The 21,359-nt window shown below is 52.7% G+C and overlaps 1 protein-coding gene across 1 annotated transcript in view; it reads right to left on the minus strand.

The window, feature by feature from the left end:
- The window catches only part of Otog (otogelin), an 81,458-nt gene that overhangs the window by 55,699 nt on the left and 4,400 nt on the right, over positions 1-21,359 (minus strand). Inside the window, 18 exon segments of the mRNA XM_036204130.1 lie at positions 1,365-1,408; positions 1,606-1,680; positions 3,113-3,305; positions 4,531-4,743; positions 5,608-5,732; positions 6,480-6,657; positions 7,584-7,716; positions 12,297-12,442; positions 12,898-12,944; positions 13,205-13,313; positions 14,265-14,393; positions 14,767-14,876; positions 15,455-15,561; positions 15,767-15,897; positions 16,719-16,924; positions 18,210-18,328; positions 20,428-20,582; positions 20,745-20,837. Of these exon segments, the coding sequence (XP_036060023.1) occupies positions 1,365-1,408; positions 1,606-1,680; positions 3,113-3,305; positions 4,531-4,743; positions 5,608-5,732; positions 6,480-6,657; positions 7,584-7,716; positions 12,297-12,442; positions 12,898-12,944; positions 13,205-13,313; positions 14,265-14,393; positions 14,767-14,876; positions 15,455-15,561; positions 15,767-15,897; positions 16,719-16,924; positions 18,210-18,328; positions 20,428-20,582; positions 20,745-20,837 (2,313 nt within the window).

Genomic DNA, 21,359 nt, shown 5'->3' on the forward strand with positions numbered 1-21,359 from the left:
AAAGAGGACCTCTTAATGGAGGCTACCCCATGCATTTCCTGCACACTTACCTTACCTTCTATTGCAAGTACTGTGCAGGTGTCCCCATAGCTACTCTGCTGTCTAAAGGCAGTGGGAACCGAGAGGAAGAACCCCAGAAGGACCAGGAGAGGGACCCAAAGACAGACAGCCAAGTAGTCTACAAGGGTGGCCAGGGAATTTTGAAGAGAGGAAGTCAATTCCCTATTGCATGTTTCTCTGATATAGCCCCCCCCCCCCCCCCCCCCCCCCCCTCTTCAGCAAAATCTGCCGTGCATGGTCACACTTTATGCTAGTGATTGTTTTAGGAAACCAACAGAAGGCGGGAAAGTCCCATGGCCAGGAGAGCACAGAGCAGAGGAATGAAGAGCCAGATCCCAAAGAGGCAGAAATTCCAAGCCTGAAGAGACCAAAGTAAAGACGCTCCCGGGAGGCACAGGGAATGAGGATGGGATGGAGGGTTATCTAGGAAAGGGGAGGTGAAGGTTCACAGAGGTGAGGCATGTCACCCAGGGCTGCAGAGCTGGCAGGTGCAGGGCAGGATGTGAACACAGCTGACCCAAGCCCAAGGCCTGCTCTTAATCACCTGCCACATGCTTGCTGTTGCTCTCCTCTGTGCCCATCCCTGCCCTGTTCTCAGTGGGTTTCTCTGTTGACAGTGTCCACCACTCCTGCTCTGCCCAGCTCCAGACACCCCACAGCTGTCCACCGCTGTCCCAGCCCTGCTATCTCTGTGCTGTGAAGACACCCCACAGCCGCCCACCGCTGTCCCACCCTTCCCTATCTCTGTGATGTGGAGACACCCCACAGCCGCCCACCGCTGTCCCACCCTTCCCTATCTCTGTGCTGTGGAGACACCCCACAGCCGCCCACCGCTGTCCCACCCTTCCCTATCTCTGTGCTGTGGAGACACCCCACAGCTGCCCACCGCTGTCCCAGCCCTACTATCTCTGTGCTGTGGAGACACCCAACAGCTGCCCACCACTGTCCCAGCTGTGCCCTATCTCTGTGTTGTGAAGGAGCTGTAAATTCCAGTCCTTTCTTCTCTGCAACCCCGTGTCCACCACTGGATTGGGCAGAACCAGTCTCAGAAGATACTTGGCAGCTCAGACTAGGAAAATTCAGGACCAGCAAAGATAAGCAGCAGCTCAGACCCCCATGTGCCCTCCAACAGTTTGAGGCCGGGATAGGGTTTCAGGGTACCACTCTCTAAGCTGGGACCTTTGCCAAGAGTGTAGGAACACCAACACCCAAGGCAGGGTGAGCTAGAGTAGCTCCCCCATCCTGACCAGCACCCCAGCTCTTCACTCTTTCTCCCCCCACTGCCCCAAACCCCCCCTGCTTACCTGGGGCTTGGCTGTCACAGCTCATGACTCCATCTCTGCAGTGGCTGCAGAGAGTTGGGGGAATTACATCAGCCTGGCCAGTCATTCAGGACCCACCCAGAACATGCTATTGCCTTTGGGCCCTGCGGGCTTCAGACAGTCATCCCTACCTACTACCCTGCTCCCCCCCCCCCCCCAGCACCCTGCACAGAGTGAGGGATGGGTACCACCTCTCCTGCAGCTGAGGCCCAAGGAAGCTCACCAGTGGCCCAGGGAAGGGATGTCGCTGTCCCCAGGGGGATAGTCCACTCCTTGGAAGTGGCAAGAACATTGGTTCCTACAGAAAGCAAGAAGGAATAGAGCAGACTCAGGAGCAGGAAAGAAGACAGTCAGGTCAGGCCGCCCACCACCAGTCTGCTGCAGGCGTGAGGATGTGCAGAGAGGCAGCAGCAGTTCCTGGGATGAACACGCTTCCAGAGGACCAGAAAGCCCACCTGGTGCTGAGGTCAGCGGCAGAACCCAGTGCCAGGTTAGAGGCCATATTTTGAGCTTATGTAAGCACTGACCCTCCCAGAGACAACCTAACTCAGAGCCAAGATCAGAGAGGTGACCTGCTCAGAACTCTACCTCCCGGCCCCAGTCCATTGCTCTGGGGTGGCATCGGAGCCCTGCTGGCCCAGCATCTGTCCTGACTGGTCAGTGACTCTTTTGACGCTTGGCTGGAGACTCAGGCTCGGCCCTCCCAGGCAATCTCCTGGATTCCTCTCTGGGATCTTGGGATGTAAGGATGTTACTGTGTCTTTGATCCTTGGACTCATCTGAGCTCACTGGCTGACGTCTTTATCACACAACTCCTACAGCTGATTCCAACAGTGCTGGTCTCACAGTAGAACAGGCCAGGGCTTGGGGGACCCATGGGAGGGACCCTGGAATCCTCTTTCTCAGTACTCTCCAGCTGCTCCTCATCTTCCCCGCTAGTTCACAGAGGCCTTAGTGGGCAATAGTGGGCACTCAGCTGAGACCTAGGAAGGGTTCTGCAGTGTGTTAAGCCTGAGTGATTCTCTTGGCCACCTAAGGGGGTAACTCCTTCCCCTCATTACTGGAAAACCTCCAAGTGATTAATAGGCCATTTTACAGACAGTGAAACTGAGGCCAAGAACGCAGGAGCCTTGCCAGTCATCCTGAGATCGTGTGGGATCACCATCTACTACTCTTCCCATACTGCCTCCAGTCCCACTGAGCCAACTTCCTCCAGCTGTGCTACCTCACCTTAGACTCCCTCCCTGCCTTCCCTCACCTGGGGGAGGGGCACTCAGATGCCACTTCTGCCTCACCTGTGTGTGACAGCCCAGGACTCCTGGCCTTATCCTCTGTGTGGCCTTCCTGCTCTCCTTACCACCCCAGCCCCCTAAGTGCCTGTTTTGGCGGCGTCTATCTTGCCAGCTTGGATTGTGGACTTGGGGAGCTAGACTCTACTCCATTCACTACTGGATTCTCAGAGCCTAGAAACGTCCAGAACATGCTAAGATGTACACAGATGTTCGTGGAAGAAGAGAGCTGGGAAGAGTGAGGTGCTGTGACTGGTTCATGTTTTACAGGAAAGAGAGAGAGGCCTGAGAACAGGTTCAGAAGGAGCAACTCACCTCTTCCAACAAGGCCCAGGAGAGGGTGAAGGGAAGCAGGGTAGGAGAAGTTCAGACCAGCTGTCCAGAGCAGAGCCCAGTCTCATGCCCCACCACACCCAGGCACCAGGCTGGCCACTCACTCACCTGGGGACACAGAGGTCTGCTTTTGTGTCTAGATACGTGTCTGGTGGGCAGGTGCAACCCTCCACACACTCATCCCTGCTGAAGTTGCCACCACTATTAGCCCCACAGACATCAGGGCTGGCCAGGTCCTGGCAGGTTTGTGCACACAGAGCCACACATGGGCTGTACTCCTTGGTGGCCTCACAGGACAGTGCTATCAGAAGAAAAGCTGAGCTTGGTCTCTCTTCTTCCCACAATTGTGTGGGGTGGATTTAACATTTTGATGAGAAAAACTGAGAATCAGAGAGGGTAAGACATTTGCCCCCACCTTGGTCACATAGCAGCTCAAGGTCAAAGATGCTTCTCATTGTACTGAAATGCCAGAACATCACTACATTCAGCTTGGAAAAGGAACTGATCTTAGATCATGACCCTGGAGGAGGAGTGGAGGTCAAGACCCCAGTGGCTCAGCATCCAGCCATTACACACACACACACACACACACACACACACGTTCCTCACAGGTGTGTGAATATGCACAGGCTTGCACCCTTCGCTGTGAAGATCACATACTCTCTCCAGCAGCTTCTTTAGATTTTCGTTCCAAGCCTCGGGCCTGCCATCTCCTCACGGGGCCACCATCCCACTCCCCAGGAGCCTCACCCAGCACCAAGGCCAACAAATCCACTGAAATGCCAACACTAGCTGTTTTCCATCCCAGGCTGCTCATCAAAGCCACTTAACATGGGTTTCTCAACACTGCAGACACCTGGAACCCACAACCTGAGTGACGTTTTCACTGATATAGGATGTGGACAAGATGTGAACATTTTTTCAAGTTCTTTGTGTCTCTATGTACAGCTGGAGTTGGGAACCACTGGCTCTGTCCAAACACCTCTGGAGAAACTAATTCAGAGTGATAGAGCTTTGCACAGGGCTACATGACATGTTACCTGTCAGGCTGGAGTAGAACCCTGGCTCCCAGCACAATTCCTTTGTCTCCACGTCTTTGTAAAAGCGCACAGGGAGCCAGGCTCTGCGGGGCTCAGGGCAGCAAGGACTAAGACCCAGAGGGCAATGGAGGGTCATACACTAGTGTGACCTCAAATCAGCCTCGGTGCTCTTATGAGAACCCATTCTTCTGCAGTGAGAAGGGGGCTCTGCCCATGGAGACGGCGGAAGAGGAGGTGAGAAGGGGGCTAACTTGAACTTGGCCAGACTCACAGGGTTTGGTGATGGACTGATGGACTGATGCATGGGTTAGAGAAGCAATCCCGAGCAATATGTCAGGTCAAGTGTCAAGCCATGTCAGCAGAAAGAGAAGTGGGCAGTGAATGGAAGTCAGGCTGGAGGAGACAGGGCATTGCATTTGAGCATGTAGGTGGGTAAGAGACTGGAATCTAGGTCCCATGATGTACAGGGGTGGGGCACTCACTCACCACAGGCTGGCAGATGGGCACGGAAGTCAACCAGGAGCCCATGGCGCTGGCATAGGTGGGCATAGTGGGCCAGCGTGGCACAGAGACAGGGCTGTCCACAGCGGCAGGCATCCCTGCGGCACTGCTCCAAGTAGGGTATTGGGCTCAGATATGCAGAGCAGGATGCAAAGAGCTCCCCTGTGAGCACACTGCAGGACTGTAGTGCGAAGGAGGCTGGGATGTGAAGATATGGTCAATGAGCAGGGGTCTGCCTGCCTACTGCCCCAAGCCTCAGCCTCCATCCCCTCAGGGTCTGTAGGAGTGTGTGTGTGTGTGTGTGTGTGTGTGTGTGTGTGTGTGTGTGTGTGTGAATATGAGCAGATACTTCATTCTACCGCATGCCAGGCAGGGATCTATCTGTTAAAGGAAACACAGGAGTGAACATTGCTGACCAAATTCCAGACCCTCAGGCAGCTAGACCGCTTAGAAGAGAGTCAGTAAACAATCTTGCTAGTCAGTCAGAAGCACATGAACCTAAGGCTCCAGAAAACTAGGGGAAGGCCAGACAGCGTAGTGGTTAGGAAGGCCTCCATAAGAAGGCCGTGTTTGAGCAAAAGTTTGAAAGAAGGGCTGAAGTGCATGTCACCCAGAGGTAAAAGTGTGGCGGAGGGAGGGGGCCACATGAATGCAGAGGCCTGGGAGGAGGGCAGGCCTGGGAGGAGGGCAGGCCTGGGAGGAGGGCAGGCCTGGGAGGAGGGCAGGCCTGGCGTGTCGTCAGAAGGACAGCATGCCAGCCAGCTGGTAGCATACAGGACAGTGAGGGGAGGAGATGAAACAGGGGGCTGGGCATGGAGGGGTCTGCTGGAACACTTCTGAGGACTTGGCCTTTGTCTTAAGATGGGTATCCAGTACTGAGGTGAATATAGGGACAGAGGTAGAACAGGACACTTCCTGTCTGCCTGGCCTCCCCTCCCTCCTGTGCCTCGCTATGGCTTCTCCTTTGACCAGCACCCCTGTATCAAGTTACCATCTCCCCTCTCTCAAAACACCTCCCCACCCCACTCCCCAAGTCTCCCCACCCCACCCCCCACTCCTCACCAGCTTGTAGATGCACTTCACAGGGGTCCAGCAGGGAGCCAGGGACCAGTGGGGAGCAAGCAGACAGCATCTTCCACGAATTGCCAAACAGTTGTGGGGTGCTCTCAGGCACACCCACTGGAGACCTGCGGCCAAGGCAAAGCTAGTGTTGCACACTTGTCCTTCAGACGTAGGGAAACACTGAATACTTACCCGCACAAGCAGCAGCTTGCTTACATCTAAACATGTGGTCACGGGGGAGGCATGGGCATGCACCCTGAGCCACTCTCCAGTGAGCACACATGGTCCTGTAGAGACCCTTTGCACACAACACACACACACACACACACACACACACACACACACACACACACACACCTCCCATGTTTATTTCTGTGACAACCATTACATGTATCTTGAAGAACTGGCCAGTTTCTCCAGCTTCAAGATCTCCTTTGAAAGGCCTCACTGCTGTCTCCTCCAGAACTCTTAAACTGTGACCATACCCAGGAAAGTCACTCAACTGTCAGCTCATGGGAAATGGCCTTCTTCTCAATACTGGGAGGCTTTCACTGGACAAATTCAAAAGCATTCAGCCACCATGCAGGAAAAGGTTATACTGCCCTGCTGGGCAGAAGGTGGGAATGCTTGGTTTATGGGGGTATATGAGATTCTTAAGGGGTGGGACCCAGGAGTCAGTCTTTAAGCAAACTCCACAAATGATCTTTCTACACAGAGAAAAGTGTGACCACCATTTTAAAGAACTGTACTTCAATTTAAATGTAGAGGGATAAGTAAGTAGTGGTCTGTGTGTCAGGCAGTGTCTCGGGATGCCTGACCCTAAGGGGTCCACCAGTCTCCCTCTCCTTCCTGTTCCGGGACAGGACACATACAGGAAGTCATCCTGTGTGTTGCCGTTGAAGGTGCCACAGAGGCCCACGGTGTCCTCCACCCATCGCTGGTCCACTTGCAGGTAGAGCTGCAACCCTTCTGGGTCATAGAGGACCCGCACGCCCACATTGGTCCTCACCCTCAGGAACACGGAGGACAGCCTCCGAATCTCAAAAGCATCTGACCACGGAATGAAAGAGGATGTCAGTAGTCTTGTTAGTACAGCAAAGCAAGCCCTCTCCATCACCTGTCGGCTGACTCCCACTTCTACATACAGCCCTGGCTTCATCCTGAAACCCCCTGCCTCAGGATTAGTTTGCCAAACCCTGGGAGAAACTACTGAGAAATGTCCCATAGTGGGTCCCAATAACAACCTGCTCTCTTTGAGGACTGCAGTTTCTTGCTCTAACACAAGAAGAATTCTGTAATGACCCATTTTTGCATGGCAGTCTTCAAGAAGCCTACTATACAATCATGATGGATTAGATCCAATGGTAACACGTTGTTTTTTGACCCAGGGTCTCACACAACCTAGGCTACTTTGAACTTACCACATATACAAGGCTGACCTTGAATTCCTGATCTCCTTGCCTCCAGTTCCCACACATTCATCCAAGCTTCACAACTTCTCGGCCTGCATTCCTGTGGTCTCTTTACCCTCAGTGCAGCCCTGCACCTCCTGATGCCCAAGAATTGCTCTTCTCTCTCCATCTCTGTTCCTTCTCTCCCTTCCCAATTCTTTCTGGTGCTGGATCTTACTTCTTAGTCATTTTGTCTTTTCTGCTATACATGGTTTTTATGGGTTTCCCACAACTCACTGATGGATTAAGGAATCAGGAGGGAGAATAAATACTGAGTCTAGAGATGGGAATCAGCCACATGCATGAGCTGGTGTCAGGAGGAACCATCATGTTGCTAGAAGACCACTGTCATGTTGGAGTAGGGGCAAAGCTACATTTTAGGAGTCCACTTTCCTGAATCCAATGTCCCCTAGCCTGATCCCTGGGAGGAGTGTTCTTGTGGCAGTCTCCTTGGGTAGAGGGGCTGGGGAAAGGGGCCTGAACTATCAGCTCCCAGCCAGCCCTCTTGACCATCTTGAGCCATACCATCTGAGTAGGGTGGGGTGATCTTGTACTGGTCAAACAGAAGGACATCTCCTGCCTGAGTCAGGGTCACCTGTCTCCGGGGGTCCTGGTTCAGAATCACGGACACTGACTGGACACAGGCTCCATCCTGGTTCTGGAGAAAAAGAAGGGCCAATAGGCAATATCGGTTGGTTCTGTCTGTCCCGATGGTCCAAACAGAACCCTCCATGACAGAGACCCAGCCCAACTTGAGGGGCAGGCTCCTCAGAGTGAGAAGCAGAGCCCCAAGTGGCATCAAGGATTGCCAAACAAAATACTCTCATCTGGGGGATCCATCAGGCCCAGAATGGAGAAGGTTGGCTGCGGAACTGGACAATGGGTACAATGAACAAGATGATGGGCTCTCAGTTGTCCACATAGAACAGAGGCAGTTCCCAGACAGCTCAGTTGAGCCTTGGAAACAGTGGCTCCCTCACAAGACTGCAGCCCAGAGCTTTAACATTGTCCATTTGCCAGATACATGGAGTTCTGCTCATGTGTCATATCTTGAACCCCACTGAAAAGCAAGCAGGAACCCAAGTCTGCTCAGGAAGCTAATACAAGAGGGTAACAAGTTCAAGCCATGACAGTTACACAGTGAGTCCAAGGCCAGCCGAAGTCACTGTGTAATACCCTTTCTCAAAATGAAAAACTTTAAAGGGCCAGCGTTGTGTGCTTCACCTGGTGCACCCTTGCCTGGCAGGTATAGATAAGGTCAGGGGCTCCTTCCATTTAACCACCACAGAAAGCAGGGGTGGAGAGCAGAAAATGAGCCAATAGTGCCCGGCCTCAGGCTCTCCCCCTTTGAAGTGGATGGTACATATCATGCCCATTCACACTTCTCTTCCACAGGAAGACACCTACATCTCATTCATTCAGAGATTTCCTGAGCATCTGCCATGTGCAGGCTGCACTACACCAAGCCTCCCAGACAAGTGCTGAGCACGGCAGAGAACATCTTCCTGCTCACAAATTCGTGTGAGGCACAGACATTAAATAACTAAGTACAAAGTATACTGGCTGTAATGGGAGCAGCGGCTGGGCTGCTTCCTGTAAACAGCCATAGGGTATTAGCAAAGCACACAAAGGAACAGAGAGGGACTGCAGGGGCAGGAAAGGCTGTCCCCGGGGCATATGACAATAGTGAAGAATAATCCTGACAACTGAGCCTTGATACTGCCATGTTACTCTGCTCAAAACAGCTAACATTAGTCCCAGTATCCAGGAGTTGTCTAAATCTCCATCACTCAGCCCTGACAGCACCCTGTGCGTACCCCTTCTAGGCACTACTATACATGGCAGCACCATTTTGCAAATCAGAAGACTAAGGCACAAAAAGCAATGTTACAGTTGCATGAAACTGGGAGGGATATGTGGGAACTGTGTCCTATCTTTGCCATGATTTCCTATCCCATTCCTTCAAGAATATCGCCAAACTCTCCCGGTTCCTTTTATTGAAGCATGGACTTAGAAACCCAGAGCACTAGAGATGGAAATTGCCGTTAAGAGTACCATTTCTTCTTGGACCTCTGAGTTGATAACTCTTGCATGTCTTTGCATAACCAATGGACACAAGTATATCTATTGGCATTCCTATGCATCACTTCTATGTAGATCTATAGGAATATATCTAAAACACAAAGGCAACCAAGCATGCACTCATACTAACGTTCCAGTTCTAATCCATCAGGGCATGGGTCATTCCAGCCCCGCTTTGCTCACTCAAAGATACAATGAGCCAGGCGGTGGTGGCACATGCCTTTAATCCCAGCACTCGGGAGGCAGAGGCAGGCGGATCTCTCTGAGTTCGAGGTCAGCCTGGTCTACAAAGTGAGTTCCAGGAAAAGCGCAAAGCTACCCAGAGAAACCCTGTCTCAAAAAAACATTTAAAAAAAAGATAAAATGAATATTCATAAACCTCACCAAGAGACAAAACCATCAGAGAAACCCAAAGGAGCCTGCTACACTGACCAGGGCCTCACAAGCTTCCAAGGTCATCCCAAACAATGAAAGTCTGAAAAATCAGCCAAGAAGAGCCCAAGAGAGGTAAGGGGGTGAACCAGAAGAAAGACATTGAGTGAAAACCAGTGAAATCTGAGAAAGCTGTGGCCTTAGCTAATGGAAACATGTCAGTCTTGGTTGGTTGCTTATAATGTGCCACGCCATGCTGGTTTGCATGCGAAATGTCTCAGGCTCATGTGTTTGAATACTTGGTCCCCACCTGCGCTGCTTGGGGGATCTTTCAGGACGGGAGTTCTGCTGGATGAAGTACATCCCTGGGGTGGGCTATGACAGGGTGCAGCTTCAGCTCACTTCCGGTTTCTACCTCCCTGTGCCCCCACCCCGACCCATGTGTGTTTCTGGTGCACAGCTGAGATGTGATATTTCAGCTTTTTTTCCAGCTGCCTGCTGCCATGCCTCCCCCACCATTACAGACTCTTCCTCTGGAACCATAAACTCAATAAGTTTCCATAAGCTGCTATTGACCATGGTGTTCTGTCACGGAAACAGAAATGCATAAGGTAACAAGGGAAACAGGGTGTGTGGGATGAGTCCTATCTTTGCAAGAACTCTGTAACACTCTAAAGCCATTCTAAAATACAAAGGGAACTTTCTTCTTTTCTGTTCTTTCTTTCTTTACTTTTTTCTTTTCTTTTTTTCTTGGCTTTTTGAGACAGGGTTTCTCTGTGTTGTTTTGGTGCCTGTCCTGGATCTCACTCTGTAGACCAGGCTGACCTCGAACTCACAGAGATCCACCTGCCTCTGCCTCCTGAGTGCTGGGATTACAGGCATGCGCCACCGCCGCCGCCGCTACCACCACCCAGCAAAGTTGACTTTTAAAATCCCTTGAAGACTATAAACACCTCACTGCACATGAGGTGGGTGTGATGCCTCTGTGGCAATATTTAAATTTGGAGGCAGGTAAAGATTTGGGTAGTCATGAAATCCCCAAGCCTCTAAGACAGCCCATCAAATTTTAAACAGGGAAGATAGTAAAGTCCAGCACTTTGGTGTGTACTTGCATTAGCTGCTAACAGAAGGATATTAGTCACAGTTCAGAGAACTGGGTAAATGTGCCATGGGAACCACCATCACCTGCGTTACTGTGCCCAGCACACTCCACCCCGGCCATTCCAGTGTCCTTGCTTTTCTGGTATGATCAGCTCTCGGTGTCCTCCTCCTCGTCTTTGTATTTATCTTTGTAGGGACACCTTTAGGTTAAATGCCACCTCTGCCACGTGGCTTTCCCTTCTTTTCTGCTAACATTCAGGACTGTTTCTTCTGCTACGCCACTCACCTTTACACTTCTGATTGTGTTGTATATCATGCCAAAGTGACTTGCCCTGTAAGCTGTGAGCACCTGAAGGTGGGTTGGCTGTGATTCTGCTGGGTAGCCCTCGCTGTGCTCAGCACAGAGCTGGCACACAGTAGGAGCCCCGTAGGTTCATCAGGTGAATAAAATAACAAGGAGGAACCCCATCTTGGGGCAACAACAACAACAACAACAACAAAACCTTGCAATCAAGAAGCGCTGTCCAGCAATGAGGCCAGCTGGACAGGCTCAGCCTGGCTAGCTGCCTATCGGGGACATAGATAGAGGGCTGGGCAAGGCACCCTGGGTCCCCACAGTCCTCCTGTGCCCTAAGACTCTTGAGCTGCGTGGATGAGAACTGCTGAGTGTCCTTCTTCCTCTCTGTCTTCTCACCTTCAAAATGCCACACAAGGGGGTGGGGACTTAGCTCAGTGGTAGAGCGCTTGCCTAGCAAGCGCAAGGCTCTGGGTTCGATCCTCAGCTCAAAAAAATGCCACACAAGGGACCCACCTTGGAAGACAAGCAGTCACCTGCGTAGGGAACAGCCAAAAGCAGAGAGGAAAGAGGTCACTCAGGACAAAAGAAGGAACCCAGCCTCCACCTCATCCACAGCCCTGAGGCTGTGGCCCCAGACTACTCCTAGCTGGGGTCTGCTCACATTCAGGGGCTGGGGCTGGAGCAAGGACAGCAGGCATGCAGGGTGGGAAGCTCTGGTTCTCCTGTACAGGGAGGAGCTTGAGCATTGCCCAGCCCAGGCCCTGGGGGTTGGCTCAGCACAGCCAGCCCAGGAACAGTGCAGTCAGTGCTGATCTGCTGTGGCCATTGTCTCAGTTATGTTCACAGGGGAGCTCAGGGTTCACTGCCTTCAGGAAGCCTTTCCTGCCCCCTCTGTTTTCTTGCTCAATGCCCAAGTAAAAGAAAATGTCATCCTAGACCCCCATCCTGCCCCATCCACAATCTCACGGCTGCTGTAACAGTGAGTCTTGGGTTCGCTCACCTGCCTGACCCACTAAGCTGCTAGGCTCAGAAGACTGAGCTGCTAGGCTAAGAGCAATCTTAGACCTCAGCACAGCTTCTGCCCCCAACAGGTTTTCAGTGTTTAATGAGTAAAAATACGCCTTCCAGACATGGAAAAAGTAAAAATCAATGACGCACAGAAGACTAAAGTCAGACCCACTCTAGAGATTTCTTTAAAGCAAGGCCCAGGAAGGGGAATGGACTCTCAGCCAGCAGAGGGCCTGGGCTCAAACTGTCTTTGGAGCCAGTTCTGTGTCCCAGAGAACAGAAGCAGCAGGCAGCGGGGTCACGGGAAGACCTGGGGTCCTCCTCACAAGTTCTCAGACCTCTGGGAGGCATATTTGAACACACAGACCCAGTCTCACCAGGCCACATGGGGCATTCTGCAGCGTCACTGTAAAGGTGCCTGAGGAGCGGCTCTTGGCTAGGATGTACTGACACGTGGCAGGGAATGTGTACCGGCGTCCATCAAAGGTCGTGAAGTGGATGTCACCAGTCACGGAGCACTCAGCTGAGGGAGAAGAAGGGTAACTTACTCATGGAAGCTGTCCACCCCAGGACTGTCCCCCTTCCCGACTGGGGCTATCTCAGCCTTGCAGATCCAAGCCTAGGCAGGGCACAGCCTCTGCCCTCTGGAATTAGGCAGCCGAGGTTGCCTACTCAGGAGCAGGCTAGACACAGCCCTGCTAGGGTGTCCCTTTGGGAAAGACCAGGCCCTAGCCTAGGCATGGGGCTCAGGCTCAATGCAGTCCACTAAGTTCAGGCAAGAGGTGTGCAGGACCCATTAATATCACTCTGGGTATGAGCCAGAGTGATCCCTTAAGGCGAAGCAACAGAGGAAGTAAAGGAAATCGGGTTTGGGTGAGTGAACCAAATGCCCCCGACTAGGCATGGCCCAAGAGTGTCCCTGCCCCAAACCTGAGACCAGTAGAAGAGGGCAGGGTCCAAGGTAAGGGTCAGATGTACCTGGGCAGACAGAAGAGCTGCACACCCACTTCCCTGCAGTGCACGTGCTGAAACAGAAATCACGAAGGTGACCTGCCTGCTCTCAATGCCAAGACGCTGTCCCAGGCCCCAGCCCACAGCGTCCCACTTCTAAGGTGAGTGGTAGAGAGTTACCCACCCCCCCCCATGGATCTAATGACATCCCTTTGGATCTCAAAGAGGCTGAATGAGTAACCCTTGCTTTTTCAGGGTTCCTCAAGTCCAGGTAGGCGGTCCACAGAAAGCCCTGGCCTCCCCAGGCTCCTCCCTCCAGGCAGTGGACACAGACCAGGCATTGCAGTCCTCCGTCACCACAGAGCCAGGTGGGTGCAGGGTCCCATGGAACTCACAGGGACACTCAGCTGGTGACATGCAGCCCCCATCCTCAAAGATGAGCCCTAGGGTGTGATATCAAAGGCTCACTCACCACCTCCTCTGTTCACAAGCCACTGGGCGGCTTCCCCATTCGCAGGGCTTTTTCTCTTCTGAACCCACTCTCAAACCCTCTCCAGATCCTAGTTCAGGCAGACTTTACTCCATGTATCACCCACCCCTACTGCACACAGCCTAGTTTCTCACCACCGCTGGAGTTCTACCATGCAGTCTCTTACCACCTCCTCTGTGAGAATGTCCCTGGCCTCCCCACATTCCATCTCTTTTCTGCACCCCCTGAGCCAGCCTTCACCACACAGTACCTTAGGCTGGAGGGAGAAGTTCCACATCCTGGAAGCAGGGTCTGCTCCTTAAAATCAAAGCCTGTCTGTCACTTTACTTTTTTGAGACAGGGTCCCACGTGGCTCAGGATGGCCTTGAACTCCTTATTCAGCTGAGGACGACCTAGAATGTCTGATCCTCCTGCTTCCCCCTCCTAAGCGCTAGTATTACAGATGTGCACCACCACATCCAGCTTATGCAGTGCTGGGATGGAACCCAGGGCTTTTTATGTGTTAGAAAAGCACTCTGCCCACCGAGCTGCATCTCCAGATTCACGTTTTTTAATCTCACCCTCCCATCCAGTCAAGTTACGCATCCATCAAAAACATACCACTAGACACAGGAAAAAGTAACTGTGGCGGGATGCTTAAACAAAAGGTGTGCATATAAATGAATGAATGGCTTATCTCCACCTGAAAAGTTCAGTCCAAACAAACTCAGATTCCTTGATGGGTCAAACTGTCAAGAAGCAAGCTCCGCCCCTCCCACCCCAGCCATTGACTTACTGGTTGAGTTCTTCATCACTTCATTCATTCATTCCACAAACAGGCATCCTCTGAGCCCCTGATTCCCACTCATCCAGGCCAGGAAGACACTGCCAATCCCCCACTGCCCGCCCCGGCCTCCCAGCGAACCATTGGGGCAGTAGCAGCCATCCACACAGGCGATCTCGCTGTCCACACACGCAGCACGGGACTGGCAGGAAGCCGGGCAGCAGGCGATGCACTCGTTGTAGATGAAGACCTTCTCCTTGCAGTACACAGCTTGGGGTGAAAGAAGGCTGTGGTCTGTCTGCTTGGCGAGCACCCACCCGCACCTCAGGTCCTGGGATGGGAATGGGAGGATCTCCTGTCTCTAATCCCTGCCCAGTCCCAGGTGGAGTATTTGGTGCCCAAGAGACTGGTGAGAGCCAGGATGCTCAGAGAACCACTTATATCTCACTTTGTAGCCACAGACCCACTCTTCACAATCAGCCTTAGTTCTTCCATGCGTCACAAGCACAGAACCGCAGAGCTTAAGGCTCTGACAGCTGTGGCTGTGAGCCAGCAGGACAGGGCTGAGGCCTGGGGCTGCCACACATAACCCTCATCAGAACTCATCGGAACCCCCTCCTGCCCACCTCCAAATTGCACCTACTGCATTGTGGGAGTTGGGTCCTCCAGCCCTGCAGAGGGCGCCCTGCCTGTGCACATGCCCGGGCATATTCCATCAGTGCTCGGCACCAAGTGCCATCATTGCTGCCTGATCTGTACAAAGAGAGTGAATCTGAGACAGACCAGCCTGTCAGCAGCCCACCCCCCCACAGACCAATGGTTCTCAACCTTCCTAATGCTGGCCTCTTTAATACAGTTCCTCATGTTGTGGTGACCCCTAACCATAAAATTATTTTCGTTGCTACTCCATAACTGTAATTTTGCTACTGTTATGAATCACAATGTGTTTGTTTTCTGATGGTCTTCAGTGACCCCTATGAAAAGGTTGTTCAATCCCCCAAAGGGGTCATGACCTACAGGTTGAGAACCACTACCATAGACCCTCTAAGAATTTCAGGGCACCCCACCTAGGAAGGTATCCAGCTACACAGAGCCCTAGACTCAAAGCAGGAAGTCTAGATTTAAGTCCCAGCATTGGTAACAATTTGCTCTAGGCCTCAGTTAAATGGGGAAGCTGAATCCCATCTTGGCAAATGAGAATTTCAGAACTTTGGCAAGCTGCTTTGATAGGGCCGAGAATTATTAGGCTCAGTGACCACATCCTGAAGCCTCATCCCAATATTTGGAGGCATTCCCCACAACCCAATACCACCCATCCTCTGCCCACTCACTGGCAGAGGTCACTGGTACAGCTGGCTGTGAAGGGCAGAGGGCTGACGTAGGCATGGCAGGCATCAAAGGGAGGTCTCAACAATGCCTCACATCGCTCATACACACCCTGGGTGGGGCAGAGGCAGGAGCTGGGCTGGGAGGACAGCATGGCTCTCTGATTCACCATCCCCACAGGGAATCCCAACTTAAACAAAAGGAAGGTGGAGAGGAAAAGGAAGGGGCCACAGGTAAGAGCCATCTTGGGCCCTTGCAACCAATAGCTTTCTCCTGAGGGCAGTGGGGGGTGGGGGGGTTCTCCCAAGGACACAGACCTGCATGGATGCTGGGCTCTGCTGCAGGCATGGCGGTCGAGGCAGGGAAGAAGTCGCGGGTCCTGGAGGGCTGTTGGGGGCTTGCTCTTGCCAACTGAGCACGAACTCCCCTACATCATCAGTCAGCTTCCCTGCCGGGAAAAGTAGTGTGCCATGATGAAGGGTGAGTGGCAGGACTAGCAGCTCTGAGAAGAAGCAGGCGACAAGGGAAAGCCTGGGAAGAGGCCAGTCTCCAGTGCTCACACCCTACTCTGGGTTCCCAACCAAGCCAGTCTCTTGGAAAAGCTGATTTATCAGAAGAGATGAGAACGTCCTAAAACCTGTACTGTCTCACAACTGCTCCACACTCCACAGAGTAACATGGTACAATCGAGAGGCACAGTGTGCAAGCTTGAACAAGCACCCACACCCACCTCAGCCTCAGTTTCCCCATGTGCAGAAAAGGGAGCTAGGCCCCAGGGAGACTGCCGCCAAGAACTACAGCTGTACAGTGCTCAGCACATGGCGGGCACTCAAAAGGGCATCCTTGACCTTTTGCCTGGGCCACCATGGTGCCCTGGGATTCACCTGTACCTTTCACCAACCTGTCCATCAGAGACTTCAGCTCCAGGCCGGCCTTTTCTCTTCCCAGCTCTCTAAGGCCCTCTGATTCCCACTTCCTCTGGAAACCTCGTGGGATCAAACCCGCCTAGCAGAGTGTGCAGTGGGTCTACACACAGCCCCAGTTGGGATTCTCATCATGAATACTGTACAGCTGAGGAGAGCGAGGCCCAGAACATGGCTGAGAGCATGCCTGACATGACAGTTTTGAAAGCAAGCCCTTGCTCCTAGTGGCTTTTTACGACCATCAGTTACCATGACTTCAGAGGTCTGGCCAGAGCAACCACTCCCATCCTGACCCCGTCTCCATCACCAGCAAAATATCCCCCAAGGTACCTTCCTTTGGACTCACCATAGCTGGTCACCAGGTCATCCTGAGGGTCAGCATTGTTGTTCCCACACAGCCCATGTGTCCAGCCCAGGAACTCTGGGCTCATCTTGATGTAGACAGCTGAGGTACCATCCCAGGCCAGTGTGAAGGCTGAAGGGTGCCGTGCGATGACATAACCAGCCAGCTGCTGCAGCTGCACACCCCCAACTGCCTGTGGCAGCTGGACCCTGAGAGCAAAGCCCAGGGCTGCAGAGCACCCACATAACTCCCACAGGCCCTGCTCTTCACCACAAGGCCAGTTACCCCTAACCCAGTGATAGGAGCTCCTTAGGTCCCCATCCTCCAAGTTCCCAGAATTCCTAAGTGCACCAAAGTGCATCAGGATTCTTTTATCTTCAGGGAGGTCTTTCAAAATCACAATGTGGCCGGGCAGTGGTGGCACACGCCTTTAATCCCAGCACTCAGGAGGCAGAGGCAGGTGGATCTCTGTGAGTTCGAGGCCAGCCTGGTCTACAGAGCGAGTTCTAGGACAGGCACCAAAACTACACAGAGAAACCCTGTCTCAAAACAAACAAAACAAAACAAAACAACAACACAATCACAATGTGATTGGCAGGGATAAACCTTGAGAGAATCAATCCAGCAGCTCCTTTCTTCCAGACATGAGGGAGTGAGACAGTAGCAGACACAAAGGCTTTCATTTTATTGTGTTTTACAGAAGAGTGCCGAGAGCAGGGGAAGGGGAGGGACAGAAGGCCGGGAACAGAGAGGAGCCCCTGCTCTGCCTGCCCCATCTCGGTTTCCCAGCCGCGGGGTCTGGAATCTGGCAGCTTCCTCCCAGCTGGCAAGAGAAGCCAACATCTAGCCAAGGGTAGGTCTGAACCCACTTGACTTGCAGGAGAAACCCCTCAGGCCACAGCTTTGCCCTTGGCACTACCCTGCCAGGTCCAGAGGGTTGGGGCAGGCACTGGGCCTGCAGGGGTGAGGGTGGGGCAGCAACTCAGGACACCAGACAGCAAGGAAGAGAGGAAGGACACTTCAGACAGGGGCTCGCTCTGGGTCAGGTGGTCCCCAGGAATCCCTAATGGTCCAGCATGACAACCATCATTCAAAAATGACCCTCCATCTTCAGAAAGAGATAAGCACGTGTAAGTGTCTGTTCAGAGGGACTGTATGTGAGCTCAGGAGAAAGACTTCCAGTGGGAAGTCTCAGCTCTAGCAATTTTTTTTTTTTTGAGCTGGGGATCGAACCCAGGGCCTTGCGCTTGCTAGGCAAGTGTTCTACCACTGAGCTAAATCCCCAACCCAGCAATTTTTACTGCATCTGATATTTTCAGAGAACTAGGAGGCATGCATCCATCTGCCAGTACCACAGGCTAGACACATATTGGCCAGCTGTGCACTTCTGCCTTGGAGTGGGAAAGTCTGTCTGCCCTAACCTACCGATTTCCTTTCAGCTTGACAGGGACAGATAGCCTCTGTCCCACGTCAGGTAAGTGGAAGGACAGTTACCTTACACCTCCATGGGTGACCTCCTTGGCCAGGCGGATCTCATGTTCCCCGGAAAGGAAGAGACTGACAGACCTCGGGCAGGTATAGTGGGCAGAGCCACACTGTGGGTCATTGTGCACCTGATTGGGGGAAGCAGGTATTCAGAGGGCAGCCTGAGCTTCACTGCACCGATGTGGGGGGTGGGGGTGTGTGGCCCCATGTGCCGAACACATTTCCTCCATGGCCCTTCCCAGCGCTGCCCCCCCCCAACACTGCAGCAGGGGCAGAGCTCTGACTGCCTGCATTTCAAGATTGTCTGAGGAACAGAGAGAAGGGACGGAGGCCACATGCACACAAGACTAGGAAATAGCAAAGTTAGGATTCTGACCCAGATCTGAATGTGTCAGATTCTAGAGCCTTACCCAGATCATTGGGGCATCTCCAAGTTTCATCAAATAAAAGGCAAGATATGCACTTACACTGCCTCACACAGATGTGTATACTAGGACACACCCAGACACACCCGCTCACAGACACCATCTAGGCACATGCTCTATATCCCACACACTCCTGGCATGCAGAGACTAGCCCTGTCCTGCATGCAGAGACGCCACCCCCCCCACCCACCCCCCACCCCCCACCCCCGCATGCTGCTCATCACACATGCATCTTCTCTGGCTCCAGTCAAGAACCCACACTTAAGGACCATAGACCCAGAGGCCGGTGCAGGTTTTTAGTGCTTGGGGAAAGAGTTTGAAAGATGGAAACACGCCCCAGGAGCCAACCTTCCACTCTGTTACCTTTAGATATGGTGGACCGGCCTAAAGCTTCTTTGACCAAGAGGGGAACCATGAACACCACCCTGTCCTAAGTTGTTTTTCAAACACTGTTGGTTTTGGTAAATAGTGTCTTACAACGTAGCTCTGGCCAGCCAGGAACTCACTATGTGGACCAAGCTAGCTTCAAACTCAGAGATCCACCTGCCTCTGTGCCTCAATTCCTCTACCCAGGGATTTAATGTGTGTGCCACTCTACCTAGGCCAAGCATTGCTGATCCTGACTCACAGAAGGAAATGTCTATATACAAACAAAACAAAATTATTCTACATTTTCATATTAATGAGGATGTGTATGTGTCTGTGTGTATCTTTCTCTATCCCCTTTTTTGATGCAGGGTATAACTCACTGCATTGATTACATAACTCACTCATGTGACATCTATATAACTGTAACAGTTGTGAAATGGCCCAATCACAAATAACTCTGATGTATGATAGACCAAGATGCAGGAACTGACGCTTTTCATGGCACCTAGACATCCAGGACATGACCTTCAGTCTATGCCTGAGGCAGAAGGATCACAGCCAGCTAGGAGAGGGATGACCCCAAGTGGGCACTAAGAACTACCTAATCCTATCCCCGCCACTGCAACTCACAGCTAGACATGGTGCCCTCGTCAGAAATGCCTGGACGCCAAATCTCACACGGCATTCGGATGTCTGACAAGCATTGACCAAACACACTCATCTAGGTTCAGGGAACAAGCCCAAAAGACATGGTCTGGCCCAGAAAGGTCTCATGTGGGAAGAAGACTGGCCAAGAAACAGTTGATGTAAGACACCTGCGGGGAGGTGAGGGGCTTTTACCCAGAGTGTCTCCTCTGCTGCTTGGGATGTCAGGAGACACAGGAAGGCTCTCAGGGGAAGGAAGTGTACACAGCGTCACCCAAGATTCCCGTCATCCTCTCCAAGGCACCATACTCTTTCTTAACATGAGCACTCCTGTCTAGAATGCCTTGTTACCCCAACCCCACTTGTCTTCTCTTGGCTACCTCCAATGAGTCTCCTTTTCTATCTCAACAGAAGGAAAGATCAGGTGTTCAGGACACAGCCTTTCAAGCTTCAACACTTTGCCACCGCAGCTCCCAGTGGTGTATGTGCGGTGTCCTGTGTGGTGGTTTCTCTATTAAAGTGAAGGTCCTTGAGGACAAAGGCCATGTCTGTGCTGCTGTCCTAAGGGCATCCCACCATGAAACTCGGTACTCAGGAAAAGGGCACAGTACGCACCATTGCCTGACTAAATGAGCAAATGGGCAGCCAGGGGCTTAGAGACTGGCTCCTTCTAGACACACAGTCCCAGGAGCTGGGGAAAGTGAAAAAGGGAGGTCCTGGCTTTGCCCAGCTCCCAGTGCCTAGTGGAGCCTGCATGGACCAGCAGGGCTGAAGAGAGGAGGCCTCACCTGGATGGAAAAGCTCCGGCCCTCCGGTTCGTGGTGTCCCACCAGCATGTAGCTGCCCTTTCCAGAGAGGTAGTAGTACAGGCCATCAAACGTCTCCACGTGGTACTGCCCCCAGGACCGGCAGATGCTGTCCCGCTCAGGGCCGGCGTTATACACTGAGACAGGGCAAAGTGAGCCTAGCTCTGCATGAGACCGTGCTGGAGACTGGTGGGTTCCAGACCTGGCAGGGCCACCTCTGCCCCCCAGGCTCTCAGCTCTTGGACCTACAGCTCCTCTGAACCCACGGTCCCTCCGGGGGCTGGAGAGATCAGACCTACCCAACTGGCAACGAGGTCCAGTGGCATTGAAGCGTCTGCAGTCACAGAAAGCTGGGTGTACACACTCACCCCCGTTGAAGCAGGAGAACAAGTCTGTAAGAGAGACACAGAGAGGTTCCCCGCTGCACCAGACAGGCAGAACCAAGACACACACCTCCTCCCAGCAGGCACCAGGGAAGTAAAGCCTCTGCCCCAGACAGCAGCCTGGCGGGAGCCACACGGGATGCATAAGACCACAGCACAGTCCATTTTCTGATGGAAATTCAGGGTACAGTCTTAGAGCCTTAGCCTTAGTATGTGTGAAGTGGCCCTGAGGTCTCCAGGTCCCTAAGCTAAGCTCCTGGCTAACAGGCAAGACAGCAAGACCAAGAATACGAAGGCTTTGCGGGAACAGGGAGAGGCTGCCTCATGTATTCACTGTTTAAGGAGAGGCACTGTTCACTCTCACATGGGATGAGGAGAGAGAATGACCACACATGGGGAGGAGACAGAGTATGTCAAGGGAAGGAGTCATGGACAGGACGTGAACACGGGACTCTGATGGGGGCAGCACAGACACAGGACACATGACTAGACATAAGTGTGGGGGGAGGCGAGAAGGGCTTAGATACAGGA

This window comes from Onychomys torridus, chromosome 1 (genome assembly GCF_903995425.1).
Source record: "Onychomys torridus chromosome 1, mOncTor1.1, whole genome shotgun sequence".
NCBI lineage: Eukaryota > Metazoa > Chordata > Mammalia > Rodentia > Cricetidae > Onychomys > Onychomys torridus.